Source organism: Pelophylax lessonae (assembly GCF_965119305.1).
Source record: "Pelophylax lessonae genome assembly, chromosome: 4".
NCBI lineage: Eukaryota > Metazoa > Chordata > Amphibia > Anura > Ranidae > Pelophylax > Pelophylax lessonae.
The window spans coordinates 190,330,432-190,355,258 of NC_138771.1; the positions used below are offsets into that span (position 1 = coordinate 190,330,432).

At 40.6% G+C, this 24,827-nt stretch overlaps 1 protein-coding gene across 1 annotated transcript in view; it reads left to right on the top strand.

The window, feature by feature from the left end:
- Window positions 1–24,827, top strand: part of FAM185A (family with sequence similarity 185 member A) — a 100,872-nt gene that overhangs the window by 72,532 nt on the left and 3,513 nt on the right. The window contains exons 5-6 of the mRNA XM_082255163.1: window positions 4,793–4,834; window positions 16,425–16,520. Of these exons, the coding sequence (XP_082111289.1) occupies window positions 4,793–4,834; window positions 16,425–16,520 (138 nt within the window). The remainder of the gene's footprint in view (window positions 1–4,792; window positions 4,835–16,424; window positions 16,521–24,827) is intronic.

Consider the following 24,827-nt stretch of genomic DNA (forward strand, 5'->3'; position numbering starts at 1 on the left):
ACCCCAGTCTTTACAGCACAGTACAGCACACATACAGCTCAGTACTCACTTCATGCAGTAAATAATGTGTTTTGTATGATGGTCAACTAATTGGCTGACCAACTAATCAATAATAAAAAAAGTTGACCGCTTTTTTTTTTATTATTGATTTATGTCGATTAGTTGTTCAGGCCTAGTTGAGGTCAAGATCGAAAAAAAGATCTATGATGGAAAAAGAGATCCAGAATCTAAAAAAAGATTGAACAGTAAAACCAGGATCTAAAAATGTATGATCTAAAAAGAGATCAAACAGCTGAGACCAGGATCGAAAAATAGATGCAGAATCTAACAAATTTTTTTCATATTCCATTATTTGACCAATTTAATGTTTCGAATAATCCTGATAAAAAAACCTCCAAAAAAAGTGTATCCAATATGTAAAGTTAAAAAAAAAAAAATCTTTAATATCTATATGCAGTGGTAAATATAAATAACCAGCTATAAGGAAAGAAAAAAAATCTGTGGTTTTGCAGATTTTCAGACAGGACTGTAATATAAATATACAATATACTCCGAAGTAGGATATACAGGGTATTTTTTTGACTGGTAGTCATACATGAAGCTACATGGGGGTGGTGGAGAGTGAGATGAATCTTTTTTATATTTAAGCAGTAGCATTTTTAAATATAACGCATCATACTGCTGAACTGTTAATTGCAAAGCTTTCATTAACCTTCAGTCTAGATACTCTTAGTTCAGAGGCTAATGTTCCCTACATACAAACCTTTAAGTGATTGTAAATATTGTAGGTGTTTTTTAAATAACAAACCTATTATACTTACCTGCTCTGTGTAATGGTTTTGCACAGAGCAGCCCTGATCCTTTTCTGAGGTCCGCTGCCAGCACTCTTGGCTTCTCCTGCCTTCAGTGCACCCCCATAGCAACTCGCTATTAGTGGGGGCAGCCATGCGGGCTAGATCCTTATTTGCACTGTGTATTCGGCCCTGCCCCCTGCTCCCTCCTTACTGGCTATGCTTGACAGCGTCTGAGTCCTGTGAGGAGGGAGAGAGAAAGCAGTGCTGCTGCTGCTCCCAGGCACAGCGCTGGTTTGAGATTAGGATCAGCTTACAGAGGAGGCTTTAGAATTACTTTAATTTACTTCCTTCATCTGCCCAGGACAGCAGTCCCACGAGACATTGTTCCTCTCACATTCACAAGTTCTCAGGCACTTATATGTATGGACAGTGTACTGAGCTGTATGTATACTGACATGTATACACAGTGCAGTACATATATAGCTCAGTATACTGTTCATACATAAGATTACTAACAATAGTGCAGCGCTTTAAATGTGATGACAATATGCAAAAACATAAGTCCATAAAGTCCACAGCAAGGAGATGCCTTCAGTGCAGGTAAGGTGAGTATTATGTATGTTTGTGTGTGTATGTATATGTGTGTGTATATATACATGTGTGTGTAATATATATATATATATATATATATATATATATATATATATATATATATATATATATATATATATATATATATATATATATATATATATATATATATATATATATATATATATATATATATGTGTATGTATGTGTGTGTGTGTGTTTAAATAGTGGGATCAATGTGATTAAAGAGGTAGGTGCGGTTAGAATGGGTTGCGCCAGTCCATAACTGTATTTTAGGGCATTGCGTCTTACTTTTATTTAAAAACCAAAGTGCATACAGATAGGTCTTCCCACATGGGGGGGGGGGGGGGTTGTTTCATCATCACTGCAAAGAGGTAATATTCAGCCTCCTGGTGCTCTTGTGGCAGCTTTACTGCTCTGAGTGCCTCTGCAGTGTTTTCCTGACCATCAAACACATCCCAGTGTTTATGTGCAGGTGCTGTTTCTTAGCTCCACATCTTTCCTCGCAGCTCCCTAACAGCGCTTGTCCCTCCTGGACTCAGACTTCGGCCTTGGTCTATCCCAATCTGGACAGCAGCATGGTGCACCAGCATCTTACGGCTCCCTTCATACACTGACCTTGAGAGGGTGGGGCCCTGAGCTCTAATTCTGGCTCCAATATGAAGCAAGCACACACCTGAGGCATTAGTGTACCTGGCATAAACCACCCATTTTACAGGGTCACCCTGCTACAATATAAATTAATAAATATATATATTATTCACACAATACTTGTATTGTAGCTGAGCCTTAACGTTTCTAGCCCTCAACCCAGTGACTTTGTTAAACAGAAGTGTAATTAAATGTCAGCCAAGCAGTATATCCTGTTGCAGCCCTAAACATCCAAACTTCTTCAATCTTTCCTACAGTATCCCCTCAGCAATTTCCTCCTCCGCTAAAGATGGACTTCTCATTCCAAACCTTTTTAATTCCACGCTCTTCATTTGCCATGTAACTGTCTTGTGAAAGATGCAGTTGCTGCTGCTTTGTCAAGCTGTGTAAATGCTCATCAAACCATTTTATTACCTTTCACTGTAGTAATACTCCCATACAGAGGACACTGTTTGGAAAGGATGACTAATTGAATTTCCTCACAAACCTACTTTAACATTCTATAAATATTTGGCCATAATTTACCACTTAGTTTTATTGGGCACAGTTAAAAGGATACATAGTTTTCTGTAGTTTGTACCCAGTAGGTGGATGTTTTCAAAAGTGTAAATGAATAAAACATAGCTCTTTTGTAATGGCAGGTTTTTTGTTTTACAATTTTTTACAATTTTAAGCACAATGCAAAAACTTATACTTGAACATTATCAGGTAATCGTCAAAACAAGGATGCATTTATCAAAGTGATCAGAGACCTCGATTGGCTGTACAGAAGAGCTACTACAAGAAGTGTCAGGCCCTAGCAATCTTGGTCTACTTGTTAGCATGACGATAGACTCTAAGATAAGATAAGACGATAGACTCTAAGACGATAAGCCCATAGGTATCAATCACAAGGTGCCCAAAAAAATCAACAAATGGTAATAATTATCAAGTGACATTACAGCAAGTTGTCGATCACACACATTTCCAGAACATGGTGAAGTATAACATTAGCATCCAGAATGGATCCTGATACCTCAACCTGAGAGGTCTCGATCCTGAGAAAGTAGTACAATTGGGGAAGCTGTACGGTCCGCCCTCAGCATCCTACCAAAACATTTATCAATATGGTATGACAGAACCAAAAAACAGAGAAGCAAGAATTGGGGGAAAAGGGGAAAAAAGAGAAAAGTAGAATATCAGAGTGGAGTAGGTCCCCTTAGCCCGGGCCTCCCCTCGCAAAGTGGCCCAGTGTCTAGGGAGCTAAGACATATGCAATCCAGAGGTTCCACATGCTCTCAAGCCTAGTTGGTTTATCTCTGTGAATGCTGGTAAATTTTTCCTTGATTATCATCTAGGAGTAATGGTAGTTTTTTTTATTTTGGCAGATAAACAAGGTTTTGTAGAATGGCTTGGACCATAGTATGAAAGCCATAGTCATTGTGAAGGATGTGAAAATCTGCTTGTGATGGGGGAGAATGCTTCTTAGAGGACTGTGGGCTGTGTCATTTTGGAAATCTTAATGTGGACCTGCAGAGAGACTTCATACAGTTGGATAAAATATGTACCCAGTATATTGGAAATTAATATAATGGCTTTCATTGATTTTTAAAATGTGGCTTCAGAGCCTTTTATAGATACTACATTTCCTTGAAAACAGGAGACCGAATGCCTAGTGAATGCTTCTGTATACGACTTTTTAATTATTTATTTATTTTTTTAACTATACTTTGCCAGAAACCATTGTGTGCCACTTTCTCTATATACAGACTAGATGAGTCTGTTTCCAATCCTCAGAGCAGCTCCTTATTTAACTTCTTCATCTCCATGTACTATACATGTTGGCCCTTCAGTACACAAAGCCATCTGGTGTAATAGCAGACAGATTCACTGTTGGATTACTTAGAAGGGTTTGCTAGGAGGTAAATGCATGAGAATAGTCAGCCGATGTAATACAGCACACTAAAGATCTATGTGGGGGAAAAGCTGCTAAAAATTAGACCTTTATATACTAAGGTTCACCAATACTTGGTGCCGATACCAAGTATTTTTACAAGTATGAGTACTTGTGAAAATGCTCCAATTCCTGAAACCGATACTTTTGTGGTACGATTTAGGCCCATAATTTCTGGTTTGCATGCGGTTTACCGCACCGCTCCTGTGTGCACCTAGATCCTGACGGGATCACACTGCATTCCTGTTTAAACCACATGTGATTCTTTGCAGTGCGATTTGAGCCCATTCATTTTGTATTTGGTATCGCCGAATAATTGTCCAAAAGTACCCGTACGCGCCGAAAAAAATAAAGTATCGGTGCAACCCTATTATATACAATAAATTGGTCCTGTTTGGTTGACTGTGTATGGAAGGTGCCCCAAATTGATGATTCTTGTTGCCCGATGTACAAGGTTTTTAAATGAAACTATTAATATGGATGTCCAAAATACTTTTTTGTAAATGTCTGTGCAACAGTAGACAATAATTCTTTGGGGAAGTGTGTAATGGAAATCTGACCTGGCCTAGCCTAGGTAACAACTAAAATGTAAGGACCTTGTGGCACCTGTGGATATCTGTGTTAGTCTTCAAATTAATCCTAGGGTCTCGGTGCCACCCCTTGGATGATAGCCCAGGCTGCACATCCAAGTCAAAATAGAGCCCCATCACCTGCCATTCAGCTGTAAAGGGCCAGAATGTTTAATTATATCTTTAATCTTATACTTTTTTCATGCTTATTTTGATTATTTGTTTTTTTGTAGGCAATACAAAACTTCATACAGAACGAGGAAATATCACAGTAGGTATGCATTTGACCTATTTTAATTTCTTATAAAACTGCTTTAGGTGGGTTATTTGGGTGTATAATATAAATACAGTATAATCCTATAATATACACTATATTACCAAAATCATTGGGACACCTGCCTTTACACGCACATGAACTTTAATGTCATCCCAGTCTTGCCACCAAAATTAGTGGTGGTAATTTCATGCCATTTCACATGCCATAGAGCAGTGAGCATATCAAGTGCAAGGCAAGCATGGAGGAGCCTTTCTATACACTATATTAAAAGTATTGGGATGCCTACCTTTACATGCACATCCCAGTCTTAGTTTGTAGGGTTCAATATTGAGTTGGCCCACCCTTTGCAGCTACAACAGCTTCAACTCTTCTTGGAAGGCTGTCCACAAGTTTTAAGAGTGTCTATGGGAATGTTTGACCGTTCTTCCAGAAGTGCATTTGTGAGGTCAGACACTGCTGTGGACAACAGAGACTGGCTCGCAGTCTCTGCTCTAATTCATCCCAAAGGTGCTCTATCGGGTTGAGGTCAGGACTCTGTGCAGGTCAGTCAAGTTTACCCCCCCCCCCAAACTCGCTAAACCATGTCTTTATGGACCTTGCTTTATGGACCATGTTGGAACAGGAAGGGGCCATTCCCAAACTGTTCCCACAAAGTTTTGAGCATGAAATTGTCCAAAATGTCTTGGTTTGCTGACGCCTTTAGGCCCCTTTCACACAGGCGGACTGTTCAGATCCGCCTGTCAGTTTTTTTGGCGAATCTGAACAGTCCCCCCATGCATCCCTATGGGGCATCAGATGTCAGCGGAGACATGTCCGCTGACATCCGATCCGTCAAATCTGGACGGATGGAAACCCTATTTTCCATCCGTGCAGCGGATCGGATGAGAACGGACCGACGGTCCGTTCCCATCCGATTCCCCCATAGAGATGTATGGGGCTCTGACAGCTGTGTCTCCGCACATAGTGCAGAGAACATCTGTCATTCTCCTGCGCCGCGGGGGATCAGCGGATCGATCCCCCGCTGAGATAAACGGAGTCCGCCGACGGAGTGGATAGTGTGAAAGAGCCCTAAGAGTTCTCTTCATTGGAACTAAGGGGCCAAGCCCATCACTTGAAAAACAACCCCACATCATATCCCCCCCCCCCCCCCCCAACCAAATAATTTGGACTAGTGCACAAAGCAAGGTCTATAAAGACCTGGATGAATGAGTTTTTAGGGTGGAGAAACTTGACTGGCCTGCACAGAGTCCTGACCTCAACCAGATAGAACACCTTTGGTATGAACTAGAGCGGAGACTGCGAGCCAGGCCTTCTCTCCAACATCAGTGCCTAACCTCACAAATGTGCTTCTGGAAGAATGGTCAAACATTCCCATAGACCCACTCCTAAATCTTGTGGACAGCCTTCCCAGAAGAGTTGAAGCTGTAAAGGGTGGGCCAACTCAATATTGAACCCTATGGACTAAGACTGGGATGCCATTAAAGTTCATGGGCGTGTAAAGGCAGGCATCCCCAATACTTTTGGTAATATAGTGTATATATTGCAGGTGTGTGTGTGTGTGTGTACACAACATACAATATATATCATTTTGTTTTTTTAAGTCCAGTGTTGCAGCACTTTGTATATTCAAAGCAAAATACAGTAATAGTATTTCTAACTGCATCAGTGTTCCACTACTATGTAAGCTTTCAGACTAATTGTCCTTCCAGCTTAGTAATATTTATAAAGATACAGGAACTGGATAAAAAGTAATCAATTATAGTAACAGTAGATGTACAACTCATGAGTGAACAGAGGGTCTTAAACGGACCAGTCCTCTACTCTACTCTTCAATTGGAAAGCTGGTAAATTATACTCTAAAAAAAACAAAGCAAAAACAAACACTATATATATATATATATAATATTGATCATGCTCCAAAAAATAAAGGGGTGGCAACAGGAAATTGTTTGAGAAAAAGGAGGTATACTGGATTGAGCATTTAGATACCCTGCAACCTCCTGGACTTAATTGGGATTTACATGTATTCCTTTAGCCCCGGTTCACACCAGTGCAGTTTTGAAATCCCGCTACTTGAGCGCGATTTCAAAGCTGTAGATCAGTGCAATTTGGACATCCGACTGCAAGAAATAATCTTGCGTATCTCGATAGATATAGATAGATATATATATATATATATATATATATATATATATATACATTGCCTTGCGAAAGTATTCGGCCCCCTTGAACTTTGCGACCTTTTGGATTCTATTTATCATCATTAGTCATTTAGGTCAACATTGGATCATTCAGAGATCCTCAATGAACTTCTGGAGAGAGTTTGCTGCACTGAAAGTAAAGGGGCTGAATAATTTTGCACGCCCAATTTGTCAGTTTTTATTTGTTAAAGTTTGAAATATCCAATACATTTCGTTCCACTTCATGACTGTGTCCCACTTGTTGATTCTTCACAAAAAATTACAGTTTTATATCTTTATGTTTGAAGCCTGAAATGTGGCAAAAGGTTGCAAAGTTCAAGGGGGCCGAATACTTTTGCAAGGCACTGTGTGTGTGTGTAATATATATATATATATATATATATATATATATATATATATATATATATATATATATATATATATATATATATATATATATATATATATATATATATATCGAGATACGTAAGATTATTTCTTGCAGTCAGATGTCCAAATTGCACTGATCTACAGCTTTGAAATCGCGCTCAAGTAGCGCGATTTCAAAACTGCACTTGTGTGAACCAGGACTAAAGGAATACATGTAAATCACAATTAGGTCCAGGAGGTTGCAGGGTATCTAAATGCTCAATCCAGTATACCTCCTTTTTCTCAAACAATTTCCTGTTGCCACCCCTTTTATTTTTTGGAGCATGATCAATCATTATGGACCTCAACAGAGAAATAGAGTAAGAACATTCAACAAAAAATGTTGGGTGACTGGCTGAACCAGTTAGTTTCAAATCGAATTCCTCCAAAGCAGTTTTTACCTTTTTGAGTTGTTTCTCCAAAATTGTAATATCCACAAGGGCATTTTAATAAATAAACAGCAAAACTAGATGGACATGTATGATAACCCTTGATCTTCATTTTGCAACCCAATATGTAAGCCCATAGACAACCCCCCCCCCCCCCACACCACTCTGTAGTTGTAAATAATGTTGTTCCTTAAAAAGGAAATAATTGTTAATCAAAACCAGCCATACCAGATCCATCTCTAGCACCCTAGCGACGCTTGAGGAAGGAGCCGAGTGCGCATGCTCCGAAACACGTTGCGTCATTTCCGGGAGCCTGCGTTCCATTTGCGGCTTCCGGTGTAACCAAGTCTTTGACCAGCTTCCTGTGACGTCACCTCCGGATCGTGCGCTGGAGACGCTGCGATACGGACTGCAGCTTACCCATGTGTAAGTCACTATGTATTTTGTGCAATAAATTGTTTGGCTAATTACAGTGGCGCCTGTTCTTTTCTTTCTATAGATGCTGCTTATGTTGTCTGCCTTTTCCCACTGGTGTCCAGTAGGTCGGGGCATATTGACCAGTGAGCCAAAACCTGACAAATGTGAGCATGGGTGTAGATACAGCCCTGGCTATTGTCAGCGGAAAGTGCCTCAAGGCATGCTGGGTGACTGTATTTATACCAAGAGAGCACGTGTGCAGGAGGTCTTTGGGTGGAAAGCGGGGTCCCGGTGGGAGGGGGCTGCTGCCCCTCCCCTGTACAAGCTGCCATGCGGCTTCAGATGGTCAACCTGAGGGTCGAAGTTACAGAAGCTGCAACCCTGATGTCTGGCAGAACTGACTGAGAAGGGGAAGGAAGGATCTGTTTCTGGTTGCTGTGAGTACCGATCTACGTCTAGGGGCCTGTTTGGTGAGGGCCTTACCTTCCTGCTAGTGAAGTCAGAGGATGGGTGCCAGCTAAAGAGGGTACTGATTAGTGTCCTGAAGAGTCAATGTTCATTGAGTCTGCTGCCAGAGTGAGCAAAGGACTTTTATTCTATACGAATCCTGTATAGTTCAGCAGAGGGTCTGCTACTCAGTTCAAGTAGGTGGGACCAAGTGAGAGTTGTCCTTTTTTTGTGCATAGTTCAAGTTGGCGTATCCCACTAATCCCTTCTCCTATCCAAATTCTATCAATAAATACAAAAAACCGAATCCCCTGTACTGGTTATTGGATAACAAGTGAACGAGTGTGCACCTGGCTGTGTAAAAATACTCCAATGGTCTGGCGGGAGGATAATCAGAGAGAGACCCAGGGAACTTTATACTCAGCAACCCCTACGGGGGGCAGTGCTACACATAAAACATAGAAATTTCAGAAGTAATAAACAGTTTTGATTTCTTAGGAAGCGGATGACATAACATTCACAAATTCTATCATATATTGGCATACAGGCTAGATATATCCCAGGTGACTAGCATGAAGTCTGTTTGCATCGTTAATATGTTGTAAGAAATTACATATTAACTACTGGCTTGATAATATCTTGTCAAGCAGAAATAGCATGTTAAGCTTGCATTTGTTCCTTCGTATGATTTTTAGGTGTGTGTTCAGATCTTGTTCTCCTGTGAGATGAGGAGACATCTGCCCTCTACCTTTCCCACAAACCATTTAACACCTTGAAATGTCAGCAGCACCACCACTTTGATTTTAACCTATCTCTATAAATGTTACTAAGCTTTTGATACAATATGTGCAGCGTTTTTTGCCTGAGGAAGGATATTTTCCCCAAAAAAATGTAATTAATTGAACAATGATGCTGTTAGAACTTGAGTACATATACAATACAGAGTACTGCAATTAACTTTTTTTTCTATATTTATGGGCTGTTGGGGTCAGCCCTGTTGCTTGACCACCAACTACATTAATCTTTTTGGTTTGCCTGTTTTGAAGAAACCGAAAAAAAAAAAGTGTGTGTATTTACAGTTAGGTCCATACATTTGGACACGGGCACAATTTTAGATGTTTCAGGTATTTACCAAAACCTATTCAAGCTATAGTTATATAATGGATATGGGCTGAATGTGAACACTCTCAGGTTTAATTAAAGGGTATGTAAATCCAGATTGGAGGAGGGTGTTTTAGGAATTACAGCTCTTAAAAGTAGCCACCCCCCCTTTTTCAAGGGACTAAAAGTATCTGGACAATTGAATCAAAAGCGGTTCATGGCCAGGTGTGGGCTTACTCCTACGTTCTTTCTTCATCACTTAAGCAGGTAAAAGGTCTGGAATTTATTGCTGTGAACCTACATCATGCGTTCAAAGGAGCTGTCAATGCAATTAAAACAGGCCAATGTAAGGCTTCAAAAACTAAACTAATCCATCAGAGAGATAGCCGTAACATTAGGAGTGGCCAAATCAACAGTTTGGTACATTCTGAGGAAAGACGAACGCACTGGTGAACTCGGCAACATAAAAAGTCCTGGATGTCCATGGAAGACAACAGTGGTGGATGATCACTGGATCCTCTCTAGGGTAAAGAAAAACCCATTCATAACATCCAGACAAGTGAAGTACACTCTCCAGGAGGTGGGTGTATAATTGTCAAAGTCTACAATCAAGAGAAGACTTTGCAAGCGCAAATACAGAGGGTTTACCACAAGGTGCAAATTATTCATAAGCCTGAAGAATAGAAAAGCCAGACTAGACTTTGCCAAAAAACATCTAAAAAAAGCCAGACCAGTTCTGGAAAAGCATTCTTTGGACGGATGAAACTAAGCTTAATCTGTACCAGAATGATGGTAAGAAAAAAAGTGTGGAGAAGGTTGGGAACCGCTCATGATCCAAAGCACAAAACGTCATCTGTAACACATGGTGGGGGCAGTGTGATGGCATGGGCATGCATGGCTTCCATTGGCACTGGGTCATTGGTGTTTATTGATGATTTGACAGAAGACAGAAGCAGATTAGTTCTGCAGTGTTTAGAGATATACTGTCAGCCCAGGTTCAGTCAAATGCAGTAAAGCTTCACAGTACAGATGGACAATGATCCAAAACACACTGCAAAAGCAACCCAGGAGCTTTTGAAGGAAAAGAAGTGGAATATTCTGCAATGGCCAAGTCACCTAATCTCAACCCAATTGAGCATGCATTTCACTTGCTGAAGGGAAAAATAAAGGCAGAAAGTCCCATAAACAGAGAAAAACTGAAGACCGCTACAGTTGGAGCCCGGTAAGGATTAGAAAGGAGGAAACCCAGTCTTTGGTAATGTCCATGAACTCAGGCAGTTATTGCCAGTAAAGGATTATCAACAAAATATTAAAAATGAACATTTTATTTGATTATATTCATTTGTCCAATTACATTTGAGTCCCTGAAAATGGAGGGACTGTGTATAAAAATGGTTGCAGTTCCTAAAATGTGTACTTGATTGCATCAAATGTGGAAACAACAAAATTTATAATGAAGGTATACTGGACAGACACTGAAATATCTAGTGAATATTTAAAATTAACAGACACACCAAGAGAAGTTTTGATAAAAAGCATAAAACAAAACTTTTACTGGACATCAAAATACATAAAGTTCCTTACACATAAAATTTTCCATAAACGTAACACAAAATACCACCACTTAAAGATACACTCCTATTGCCACAAAATATCATCCCAAAATATCAAATAATACTTGGCTCTGGTAGTCAAATGTCAACCGCTTACACTGGATAGCTGGAGGAACAGGACAATAAGAAATCCTGGTTGCATGCTTGGGTCTTTCCACAACTCCAAAAAAGACTATTCCTCGTGCTATGGACTCTTTTTATAGTCCTGTATACCAGAGACCACCCACAAGATGTAATCATTCCTCTTGACCACTCACAGGTCATTATTGAGAGAGGTCAGCAACACATTATTGCACTTCCCCCAAAACCACATGGTCAATTGAATATGCGGCAGCCATCTTTACACACAACGTCAAAGCTCACTAAACCAGCTGTGGGTGAGAGATATTATTACACATGTATGGGAACATTTGTCATGAATCAGTTAAAAAATATCCACAACTGATACATTTTTTATTTATGTTCAAACCCTTTGAATTAAAGCTGAAAATCTGCACTTCAAATTAATTTGGATTGTTTCGTTTAATTGTGGTCTGGCAGCATACAGAGCCAAAAGTATGAAAATTGTGCCTGTGTCCAAATATATATGGATCAAACTCTGTGTGTGTATATGCAGGGCAGCCATCAGGGGGGGACAGCCCATACACATGTAGGGGGCCCAGGGGTTCCAAGGGGCCCAGCCGCCCAGGCTCCAACCAATAAGACCGAGTTGTTACTTCTGTAGTAATTAGCAATTGCTGAAGCATGGCAGCTGCAGCGTAAGCCAATGCAGCTGAAGGGATGTCTCTTTGCTGGATTGCGCTGTCTCTTTTCTAAAAATATGAGGCCGTCTCTTTGCTGGATTGGGATATCTCTTTGCTGAATATATGAGGATGTCTCTTTGCTGGATTGGGATGTGCCTTTGTCGAATATATTAGGCTGTCTCTTTACTGGATTGGGATGTCTCTTTGCTGAATATATGAGGCCATCTCTTTATTGGATTAGGATGTCTCTTTGCTGAATATATGAGGTTGTCTTTTAGCTGAATTGGGATGTCTCTTTGCTGAATATATGAGGGATGTCTCTTTGATGGATTGGATTCATTTTCATTCATTAAGTTGTAAGGGTGTTGAAATAGAAGTGGGTGCACTGAAGGACTCGGTGGGATGGCCAGTGGGCAGATACGGTGGAACGGCCAGAGGGCGGGCCCTGTGGTATGTTGGTGGTCAGGCCCAGAGGGGCCCAGGCCTAAAGTTGTGTAAGGGGCCCCAAAATTTCTGATGGCTGCCCTGTGTATATGTATGTATGTATGTATGTATGTATGTATGTAAAATATATAATATGTGTATGTATATGTGTATATATATATATATATATATATATATATATATATATATATATATATATATATATATATTGTGTGTGTGTGTGTGTGTGTGTATATATACACACACACACACACACACACACATCTCAAAAAATTAGAATATCATTAAAAAGTTAATTTTTTTTTTTTTAGCAATTCAATTCAAAATGTGAAACTCCTATCAGTGATTATTTGGGGAGCCATGTCATCTGCTGGTGTTGGTCCACTGTGTTTTTATCAGTCAGTGCAGCCCTCTACCAGGAAATTCTATAACACTTCATGCCTCCCTCTGCTGACCAGCTTTATGGAGATGCTGATTTCATTTTCCAGCAGGAATTGACACCTGCCCACACTGCCAATAGTACCAATACCTGGTTTAATGATCATGGTATAACTGCTTGATTGGCCAGCAAACTTGCCTGACCTGAACCCCATAGAGAATCTGTGGGGTATTGTCAAGCTGAAGATGAGACACCAGACTCAACAATGCAGGTGAGCTGAAAGCCGCTATCAAAAGCAACCTGGGCTTCCATAACACCTCAGCAGTGCCACAGGCTGATCGCCTCCATGCCACGCCACATTGATGCAGTAATTCATGCAAAAGGAGTGCTGACCCAAGTATTAAGTGCATACTATACTGTACAAGGACATACTTTTCAGTAAGCCAACATTTCTGTATTAAAAATCTTCTTTTTTTTTTTTTTTTTTTTTTTATTGGTCTTATGTAATAATCATCTAATTTTCTGAGATACTAAATTTTGAGTTTTCACTAGCTGTAAGCCATAATCATCGAAATTAAAAGAAAGAAATGCTTGAAATATATTCCTCTGTAACGCATTTATATGAAATATGAAATGAGTTTCACCAATTTAATTGAATTATTGTACTTAAATGTAAACTTTTTTGATGATGCACTAATTTTATGAGATGCACTTGTATATACTTGCCGACCACTTTATTAGGTACCCCTGTTCGACTGCTTGGTAACACAAGATGCTAATCAGCCAATCACATGGCAGCAACTCATTTAGGCATCTAGACGTTGTTAGAATGATTGCTGAAGTACAAACCGAGCATCAGAATGGAGAAGAACAGGGATTTAAGTGAATTTGAACGTGGCACGGTTGTTGGTGCCAGACAGGCTGGCCTGAGTATTTCAAAAACTGCTGGTCTACTGGGATTTTCAGGCACAACCATCTCTAGGGTATACAGAGAATGGTCCAAAAAAGAGATAATATCCAGTGAGCGGTAGTCGTGTGGACAAAAATGCCTTGTTGAGGTCCGAGGAGAATGAGTAACTCAACCACTCGTTACAACCAAGATATGCAGAATATCATCTCTGAACGCACAAGACATTGAACTTGAAGCAGATGGGCTATAGCAGCAGAAGACCATACAGGGTGCCACTCCTGCCAGCTAAGAACAGAAAACCGAGGCTACAATTCGCACAGGCTCAGTAAAATGGGACACTAGAAGATTGGAAAAAACTTTGCCTAGTCAGAGGAGTCTCTTTCAACTGCGATATTCAGATGGTAGGGTCAGAATTTGGCGTAAACATCAAAGCATGGATTCATCCTGCCTTGTATTGCTGCTTTTTTAAATATGCATTTCAAAGTCAATGGCAGAATTTTCAGCATCTTCTGGGTGTGTCAAATTTCCTGGTTCCACTTTTTTTAAACCTCTCCAGTTTGCCCAACACTTCCATAAAAAAAATTGTCAGAACATGTTTGGACATGTTGGTTTAATAATGGTGTAGCCTGGTTGCAAGGCTAGTGTTGTTCAGACTGTTCTGTTATTAACGTTTTACAAAGTATGGACCTGTGAATTGTGGGAGATGTGGTTCTGGGAGGAGCAGGGACCATGGACTGTCTGTGTGGTTGGACTCTTCTCCCAGAGAGCAGTGTGACTCGCGGAACCTGCTGGGAGTGGCTAAGTAGAGGGGGGCGGGTCAAATCCTCGCTCTCTTGCCTCAAGGACAGCGCGCTGTGAGGAGGGATAGAGGTGCTGCGGAGTGCAAAAGGGTAGGCCGGAGGCCTAGCGGAGGACACCAGAGTCAGAGTGAGCAGTGTGTGTGGAAGGAACTCGGTAGTGTGACTGAGTGGAAGGACGCCTTGAGAGGCAGCGAGTGTCACTAAGGGGAGCGGGATGTTTCTGGAGTGGACAGTGGAATGGAACCTGTCACATTGGGTGAGAGATATCCAACTTGAAGTACTTACTACATTCCTAGACTGAGTCAAGTGGGACTGCAGAGCTGGTTAGCAGAAGGTCATATTCTAATGGTCGCCACAGGACACTGTAGCTCCGCATAGTGTGTGGCGGATCAGAAGGCCTTGCCCCTCCCTCCCAGTGCTAGATTGACTGCCAACTGTGGAGTATCGGAACCTATTTTCTTCTTTCCCTGTTTGGATCACAATTACTGATTATTACCGTGGGGATTACAGTTAATTCATCACCTTTACTGTGGATTACAAATACTTTCTTTGGATTGGCTGAGGACACCCTTGCCGGCGAAGACTAGTGAGGCCTCACTCATCCAGGAGACTCTTGCAATCTAGTGTAAAGGGGGCCCCCAATAGTATACAGAGTGCACTCTGATAGCTTGGTGCATACATATTACAACTGCTAAGAAGTTGTTAAGGGTAGAGTTATTCCTCAAACACTGTCTCATTGATTTGTGGTCACTCTCGCATTACACTTAAGAAATAGTGTATTTATAAAACTACCAAGCCTTAATTATATATATATATATATATATATATATATATATATATATATATATATATATATATATATATATATATATATATAGTGTGTGTTAGAATTGTTCTTTGTGATCCTGAGTGCTGAATCCTGTTCAGTTATAGGTTGGGGATTCAGGATCCATTTTATCATAAATGTTCTTGTATTGATTGTTTTATTGGTACTGTTTGTCCATTTTTCTAAACTCAAACAAAAGATTAGTAATCCTGATTCTTTACGGCAAACTTTTGTAGCTTTCAATCATTTTCAATGACAGAACCTATAGTGTCAAGTGGGTTGGACAACATTCAGGGCAATTGAGGTGAGGAGGATGTGTTCACACTTAGCCACTCCTCAGGGGGCAGGGCTACAATGGAATAATAGTAACCAGTGTCCTTTCAGCCTGCGGTCACACCGGGTACGATTTGAAATAGTGCGATTTTATGTCCGATTTCAGCACTACTTCTATTAGATTTGTAACGATTTGATAAAACTTCAGTGCTACTTCAGTGAGAGGGGCTGTCCATGTCACATTGAGTAACAGAGAGACAGTTTAACTAGCAAAGGGTTAATATTTACCTTCTTTCAGGGCTCAAGTAGTGCTAATATAGACACAGGAATGATTTGCAGCAAGATTTACATTATAGTCTACAGCAGTAAAAACGTTCTGAAGTCTTGAAAAAGTAATTCATGAACAACTTCTCAAATTGTACTACTTGACATTGTATCTATTAAGACACTGCCATAGAAACACATTAGATGCTACTTCAGGTGCGATTTGTGAATTGTATGTCGTGCTTGAAGTCGTACTGGTGTGACAGAGGGTTAACAGATTTGTAAAACCTTCCTTCATGTGGGTGTAAAAAACAAACAGCTTTCTGAAAACCTTTTTTTTTTTTTTTTTTTTTTTTTTTTTTGTAAATTTCAGATTCCTCAGATGGATGTTTAATGGCTTCTACAACACATGGAACAATAGATGTTTATGTCAGTCAAGCTGGTAAAGTGCATCTGAAATCTGACAAAGGTAAGTATCATTTTACACATGGAAAAATGCACATTTTAGATCTGAAGAGTACTTAAAGTGATTGTAAAGTCTGTTTTTTGTTTAGTTAAAAATAACAAACCTGTTCTACTTACCTGCTGTCTGTAATGGACAGAGCAGCCCAGATCCTCCTCTTCTCGGGTCCCTCTTTGGTTCTTCTGACCCCTCCCCCTGTTCAGTGCCCCTACAGCAAGCAGCTTGCTATGGGGACACCAGAGTTGAGCCACAGCTGGCCCCACCCCCTTTCTCTCCTCATTGGCTGACTGACTTTGACAGCAGCAGGAGCCAATGGCACTGTGCTGCTGTCTTGGCCAATGAGGAAAATATTAGGGGGGTTGCTGCACACGGAAGGTTTTATTTTAATTCATAACATGCCTTAAGATAAAAAACCTTCTACCTTTACAACCACTTTTAAACCAGATACAATAAAATGGTAACAGTTGCATTTTCTTTGTCACACAAGATCTGTGTTGCTGTTTTTGTAAAAAAAAAAGAGAGAAATTTTAAAGTGTAACTAAAGTTAAAACTTTATTTATTTATTTTTTTTTTTGTTTTGGATAGAGTGGCGAGGGATTAGAACACCTGCCTTTTTTTTTTTTTTTTGCTGCCTGTGGCCCTGTTGGGGAGAGTCACACTCTCCATTTATCCTGTTTACCATTAGCATTAAAAATGAAAGTAAAAGAAAATCCCAAATTTTGGGTTGTCCCTAGAACAGGAAAAGAGGGGAAATCTTCCAATGGGGACACTAGTTCTGCTGGCCTGGAGGTCCCCAAGGGATAATTTGCAGGGATTTCCTCTCCCTTCCTGTTTTGGCTATGGGACAAGAAAGAAGGGTAAATCTCCCCAATGAAGCATAGATGGCAAAAAAACAGGGGTCCTAACCCTCTTACTCTAACCAAAATGAAAAAAAAAAATAGTTTTGCCTATAGTTCTACTTGAATTCTACTGCACACAAACACAATACCCAATTGTTTGATAAAATATAAAACATTAGGTTGCCTTGTGTAAATGGGACACCAACCATGATAACTCTTGACAGCAAAAAAACTACAGTACCCAAAACTGTTTGGGACGATGCTTTAAAAGCCTTTACATCGGCTTAATGATTGAAGAAACTGAATCTATTGTTCTCACTCTGGAATGCATGGCAAAAGCTAATGTGTTGTTGTATACATGCACCCTTTTTTTGCGTTCGTATTCATGTGGGGGAGGAAGGACTCTAAAATGTTTTAAGCACATTACTGTACATGTAAAAGTGATTGAGTGGCTTTACCACCACTGGAGCACTTCTACAACAAAGATGACCGTTTAGTCAAAAATGGTAAGCAAAAACCCAGCTACTATAGTATGTGTACATGCCGGTCCTGCCACAGGCATAGTGCTTAAGTCTGTGGCAGCGAAAGGTTGAATGGGCTCGGTAGAGGCAAAAGCCAAGCACTTTAGACCGTAATCCATAAAAGACTCTTGGGGGAACATAGGAAAATCTAAAATCCAATATCACTTGTATGGAAAATTGCCATAAACACATATTGAAACCATGTCAAAGGTGGCGTTTTTCACTTCAATAGAGTTGGATGTTGGCTATAGTTAGAGCTACTAGGATTAAAACAAGTTCTGGGTCAGAGGGCAAAAATGGGCTTTAAATACAGCCCGTAGTTTGGTGGACACTAATGACGCTTATCCTGCATCCCTCAGTGTATATCCCTCGAGTAGGATGCACCCTCCCAGCTGGCAGAACTCAAAAAGTGCACCCAGAACACTTGGCATATGTGCTGTACCTTGGTATGCATACACCAGCAGATGACATGTGGTGAAGCAGCATTTGCTGCCAAAAGGTGGGCATTACTTGCATGGAGAAAACATTCTTATCCTAATAGACCCCAAATCTCTCCATAAAAAGGACCTGTCTCGACCCATGCTATCACAAGGGATGTTCATGCCTTGTGATGGCAATGTTTGTACTAAAAAAAAAAAAAAAAAAAAAAAGTGTAAAAATAAATGAAAGCTCCCCCATCCCACCCTGCTTATGCGCAAATATGAACGCATATGTTACTCTATATAGGGTCTCTGCTAAAAAACAAAAATAGATATATATATATATATATATATATATATATATATATATATATATATATATATATATATATATATATATATATATATATATATATATATATATATATATATATAATATAATGTTTGGGGGTTCTAAGAAATTTTCGTGGAACAAAAAAAATTGATTTTTTGTAAGATCTTACCGTAAAATCCTTTTCTCTTAAGCTCATTGACAGACGTAGTCCTCCTTGATTAATATCAACTCGGGTTATACTGCCCTCTACAGGAGTAGGACTAGACAGGAAAGAAAACGTTCTGGCCACACCCTAGGGGCAGTCCCAGAGGGTATAACCTCTCACTTCCTGCTACAGCAAATCAGTTATGTCACAAAGCAGTGTTTAGAGAATTTAACCCAACCCAACTCAAAAACAGAGGGGCGGGTACTACGTCTGTCAATGAGCTTAAGAGAAAAGGATTTTACGGTAAGATCTTACAAAAAATCAATTTTTCTCTGTCGCTCATTGACAGACGTAGTCCTCCTTGATTAATATCAACTCGGGACGTCCCAAAGCAGTGCCACAAATGAGGGGTGGGATAATGGAAATCAAAATCCAATCTAGAAGGCCCAACCGGTGCCAACTAGAGGTTTTAAAGGCTCATCAATCACACGATGAGACTCAACTGAAATTCCAATGGAAAAAAACCCTCGAGGTAGACCACCGGTCTCCTCAAATTGCGGCCTGCAAAACCTTGCGGCCAAATGAGGCATCCGCCGATGCCATCACATCAACTTTATAAAATTTTGTAAAGGTATGAACCGACGACCAGGTAGGCGCCTTGCACACCTGGACCACTGACGCCTGATGGCAGTAGGCCCAGGAAGTACTGAGCGCTCGAGTGGAGTGCACCTTAACAGGGAACGGAGGATTCCGACCCCTGATCGAATAAGCCTGTACCACCGTCTGTCTGATCCATTTGGAGATGGTCGCGGCAGATGCAGGCAACCCCTTTCTGGGGCCATCCTTGATCACAAAAAGTGAATCCGTCTTACGGAACGATTCCGTAGCCTTCAGGTATACCCTGATTGCCCGAACCACATCCAAGGAATGCAACGCATATTCCCGAGGATGATTGGGCTGAGGACACAAGGAAGGTAGCACAATATCTTCATTAAGATGAAAGTCTGAAACCACCTTAGGAAGAAAGGATGGCTTCGGATGAACTACCTTATCCCTATGAACCACAAGATATGGGGGAATGGCATGATAATGCAGCCAGTTCTGACACCCTGCGTGCAGAAGTGGTAGCCACCAAGAAGGCCACCTTCTGGGATAATGTAAACAAGGGAATCTCCCTGATATTTTAAAAGGGAGGTTTCTGCAGAACCGACAAAACCAAAATAAGGAGCCAAGTGCCGCACCCCCTGGATGAAATTCCGCACCAAGGAATGAGTAGCCAGCGGCTTCTGAAAGAAGATTGCTAACGCTGAAAACCTGACCGTTGATAATGCTCAAGGATAGTTTCTGCTCAACCCCCTTTTGCAGAAAAGCCAAAATTCGGGTCACCAAATAGGTACGTGGGGGAAATCCCAACGATTCACACCACGCAATATAAGTCTTCCATGTGCGATAATAGACTTTGCTAGAAGTCGCTTTCCTTGCTTTAATTAGAGTAGGAATAACTGAAGCTGACAATCCCCTGTCCTTCAGTACCTGGGTCTCAATGGCCAGGCCGTTAAAACCAGCGACTGTAAAGCACGATGGAAGATCGGTCCTTGAGACCGCAGATCCTCCCTGAGACGAAGTCTCCAAGGAGCGTCTGCGACTAGCCTGCCCAAGTCGGCGTACCCGGCTTGACGAGGCCAGCCCGGAATTACCAGGATAACTGTGGAGTTCCCTCCACCTCTATCCTGCGGAGAAATCTCAGCAGTAACTTGAGAGGGGGGAAGACATACAGTAGCTGATACTGCCCCTACGGGGCGCTCAGCCCGTCTGCTGCGTCCGCTAGAGGATCGCGGGCGCGAGCCCTGTTGAGCCAACCTGCCAACAGATCCATATCCGGGGTGCCCCAATGAAGGGACAGCTGGTGAAATACCTCTGGATTAAGAGACTATTCCTCTTGATCCAGAATCTGACGGCTGAAATAATCTGCCTGTCCACCCCCGTGATAAATATCGCGGAGAGAACTGGAACAACTGTTCCCCCAATAAAGAATGTTGGCCATTTCTATGGCCGCCAGGGCACTCTTGGTGCCCCTTGGTGATTGACATAAGTCATGACCGTGGCATAGTCCGATTGGATCCGAACCGGACTGCCCTGGAGCTGCTCGGTCCAGTAAATCAGTCTGATCGCTCTCAGTTCCAACACCTTTATCGGTAACCTGGAATTTATCAGAAGAAATGACTTCCCCTGGCTGAGCATCGGAGACCGAAGCCACCAGACCAGAGCCTCCCTGGTCTGCTCGCTCAATCGGATCCGATTGTCCCCGAAGATCCTAGCAAGGAATCTAGGTCCTTACTCCTAACTAGACAGAAAAAAACTGATTTGCTGTAGCAGGAAGTGAGAGGATATACCCTCTGGGACTGCCCCTAGGGTGTGGCCAGAACGTTTTCTTTCCTGTCTAGTCCTACTCCTGTAGAGGGCAGTATAACCCGAGTTGATATTAATCAAGGAGGACTACGTCTGTCAATGAGCGACAGAGAAAGTAGATTTTTTACATGTAGGAGCGAGGTGTCAGAATATGTTTGGAAAAGGAGGTTGTTAAAAACAGGCGTGATTCTGTGATGGTTATCACTGCATGGACTCTGGAATACTTCCAAAAATTACCGTCTGTGCACACAGTTTGTCATGCCATCCAAGTTAATGCAAGTTAAATGAGAAGTTCACCTTTGGGAACATGTTACATGTTCCACCAGTTTTTAGGGGGGGGGGGGGACGTGCTACAATTTTTAAATTACATTTTTGAGCAAAAAGGTAAACATCCTTCATGAATTTGAACTTTAAATGATTTGCTAATTTGCAGTTGGGGCAAAAACGTAAACCTAATGGAGGACCAGTTCCTTGACCAGTAGTAATTCGTACAATTAAATTTATTTTTTATAAGTTTCTCTTTTCCAGTTTTTTTTTTTTTTTTTTGTTTAATGATAAATTGTTACATGTTTACTACTCGTATACCAGGATGGGGTTGAGGCTATTAGTGATGTTTAATGCTGGCATTTATTGAGCTATAAAGGGTAAAAAGAAAAGGTGTATGGCGCTGCCAGAATATACTAATTGTTCCGTGTGTCTTTCAACGATGCTAAATGTATATTAAATGTGTGTCTCCACTGTGAATATTAAATTAATAAAGTGTCAAGTGCATCATATATGTGACTGGTGAAAAGTATATGGTGAGTGCAACAATGATAGGCGATCCAACCCTGTGAGGGGTTTACAATAGTGCTAAAACAATTGGGAATAAAAATTGGGTGAAAATGCAATGTGAATAAAAAGTATGAAAAAATGTGAGTGGTGTCAACCCAATAAATAGAGAAAAATTGGTAAAAATCAGTTGGATCCACCTAAAAACATACAATACCACATGGGTGAACTGTGAAAATCCTTAAACGGTGTAACTATACAATAAATAGCATCATATATTGACATGAAACTATATAAAAGGTAAGTATATAAAAACGTATAAACCACTCTAAAATTTGACAGCAATAGTCCAGGTGCTAGTAAGTCCGTAGTGACTAAAAGGGCCTAAGAAGGAGGGTGGTCCCACAATGGAAAAACCCTTCCTAAATTAGGGGAGAAAAAAGTGACTTGAGTGCAGGTGCTCTAACGGAGAATTTTGGAGGTGCTCGGATGTCAGTGACAATTCAGTGCTCCCCGCACCCCTTGAACCGCACTCACCAGAGTTGATCACCCCTACAGGGGTAATCAGGCCTTGGATATATAATCCTGGGGTCCCCTTCTCTGGTTGTTAGAGTGACTGTGTGGTCCAATATTCTACCCGAGTCCTGCGTGCCAAGGTCCTTGGGGTTAGGGTCCACGGGTGCACAGGTATATATGGGGGAAGAAGGCTCACATAGAGTAGTACCGCTTTTAAAATTGCTTTATTAGAATCAAAAAGAGGGTACTCTCAAACATAAAGAGAATAATCGGCATGTAAACAGCGATAGTTGCGCACTTCCGGGACGCCGTGCGTTCCACGGGCCGGATGTGCGTTCCACTTGGGTGGATGTGACGCGATGACGCTCTACGTACGTTTCGTCGGAGTGACGTCTTCAGGAGTAGCGTCATCACGCCATCTCCGCCTCTTTATATCAATATGGTAAACGGGACTTAATGCGTGCTCCAATCAGAGGGACGTAACAAACGTCCAATAGAAAAATCCATATCGCACACTGTTGCCGGGTAAAATTTGTATATCTTAGGGCTCGTAGATTTGCATACATACGGCTGCATGACTAAACTTCCGGAGACTGGCATATCCTAACTCGATGTTTAAGGAAGTAATATGCAGCGATGTGCGCCAACCCAAACTAAGGAAAAAGAGAAAACGGACTATGAAAGAAGTCAAGTTCCTCCCTTGTTCCAACTAAATACAATGATATTGTGACAATGCCTAATACTAAAATATATCTGGTCCTATTACCATATTGTTAGAAATGCATTCTCGGACAAATGACAGCTCATTAACACAGTAATATATGCATGACATGTAATGCTAAACAACAAATGGTAATTAATCAACCCGGATGCCAATAATTTAATACATATAAAACAAAAGTGTAATTGGGGAGATGTGAATATAAAATATTACACCCAATAGAAGGGTATAAATAGAGGAGGTCAATCTAATAAATATATATCATTTGATTTGTAAAATTATCAATTACTACACAATAAATTGAAAGTAAATAAATGATTAAAATAAAGGTGTCCTGAAAATGAATAGATATTGTGCATACATGTTCCTGTATGGACATACTAAACAGGACAGTACTATATAGTGTACCAGCATTAACTCCTAAATTATCCTAACGGGCTAATATATTAATAAATAAGGAACTGTTGTCCATATTGAAATTAAAAAGTATGGTAAGGGCTAGTAAATTATTAAATGAGGAGCTGTAATCAGTATGGGATTAAAGAAAGGGTAGTGGTTTCAGCAGTATGTAATAAATATAATATGTATAAATTAAATATGTAAACGACCTACTATATAATTATGGAGTATGTAATAGCTCATAAATGGTAATTGGGGGGTAAATCAAACCATCCCATTAAGAGAACCATCCCATTAAAAGAAATTGTATCCATAAACAAATGGAGGATTGAATAAGAGGAAGAAACCAATGAGTATATCAAAGAGTCTGAGGGAGTTTTAGGAAGGGTTTTTCCATTGTGGGACCACCCTCCTTCTTAGGCCTTTTTAGTCACTACGGACTTACTAGCACCTGGACTATTGCTGTCAAATTTTAGAGTGGTTTATAAGTTTTTATATACTTTTTATATAGTTTCATGTCAATATATGATGCTATTTATTGTATAGTTACACCGTTTTAAGGATTTTCACAGTTCACCCATGTGGTATTGTATGTTTTTAGGTGGATCCAACTGATTTTTACCAATTTTTCTCTATTTATTGGGTTGACACCACTCACATTTTTTCATACTTTTTATTCACATTGCATTTTCACCCAATTTTTATTCCCAATTGTTTTAGCACTATTGTAAACCCCTCACAGGGTTGGATCGCCTATCATTGTTGCACTCACCATATACTTTTCACCAGTCACATATATGATGCACTTGACACTTTATTAATTTAATATTCACAGTGGAGACACACATTTAATATACATTTAGCATCGTTGAAAGACACACGGAACAATTAGTATATTCTGGCAGCGCCATACACCTTTTCTTTTTACCCTTTATTCTTACTATATTTCTAGGAATATAGTACATAGGTGGGCTGCAGCCAGTATCAAATACCATATAAGAGGCTAAAAATGATCCTAAGCGCGGATTCTTCATATTTCATTTATTGAGCTATGGCATGCGTACGCATCATGATTTTAGCACAAGGTATAGTGCCCACCTCCTGGGCAGGCAGGACTGGAAGTGGTGCTGTTTTGCATTGGTGCCGAATGTAATTAGCCAGTGCACGTGTTCCAGGTTGGAGTGCCAAGTGTTCTGGGTGCACTTTTGGACTTCTGCTTTTCTCGAAGGCAGACCACAC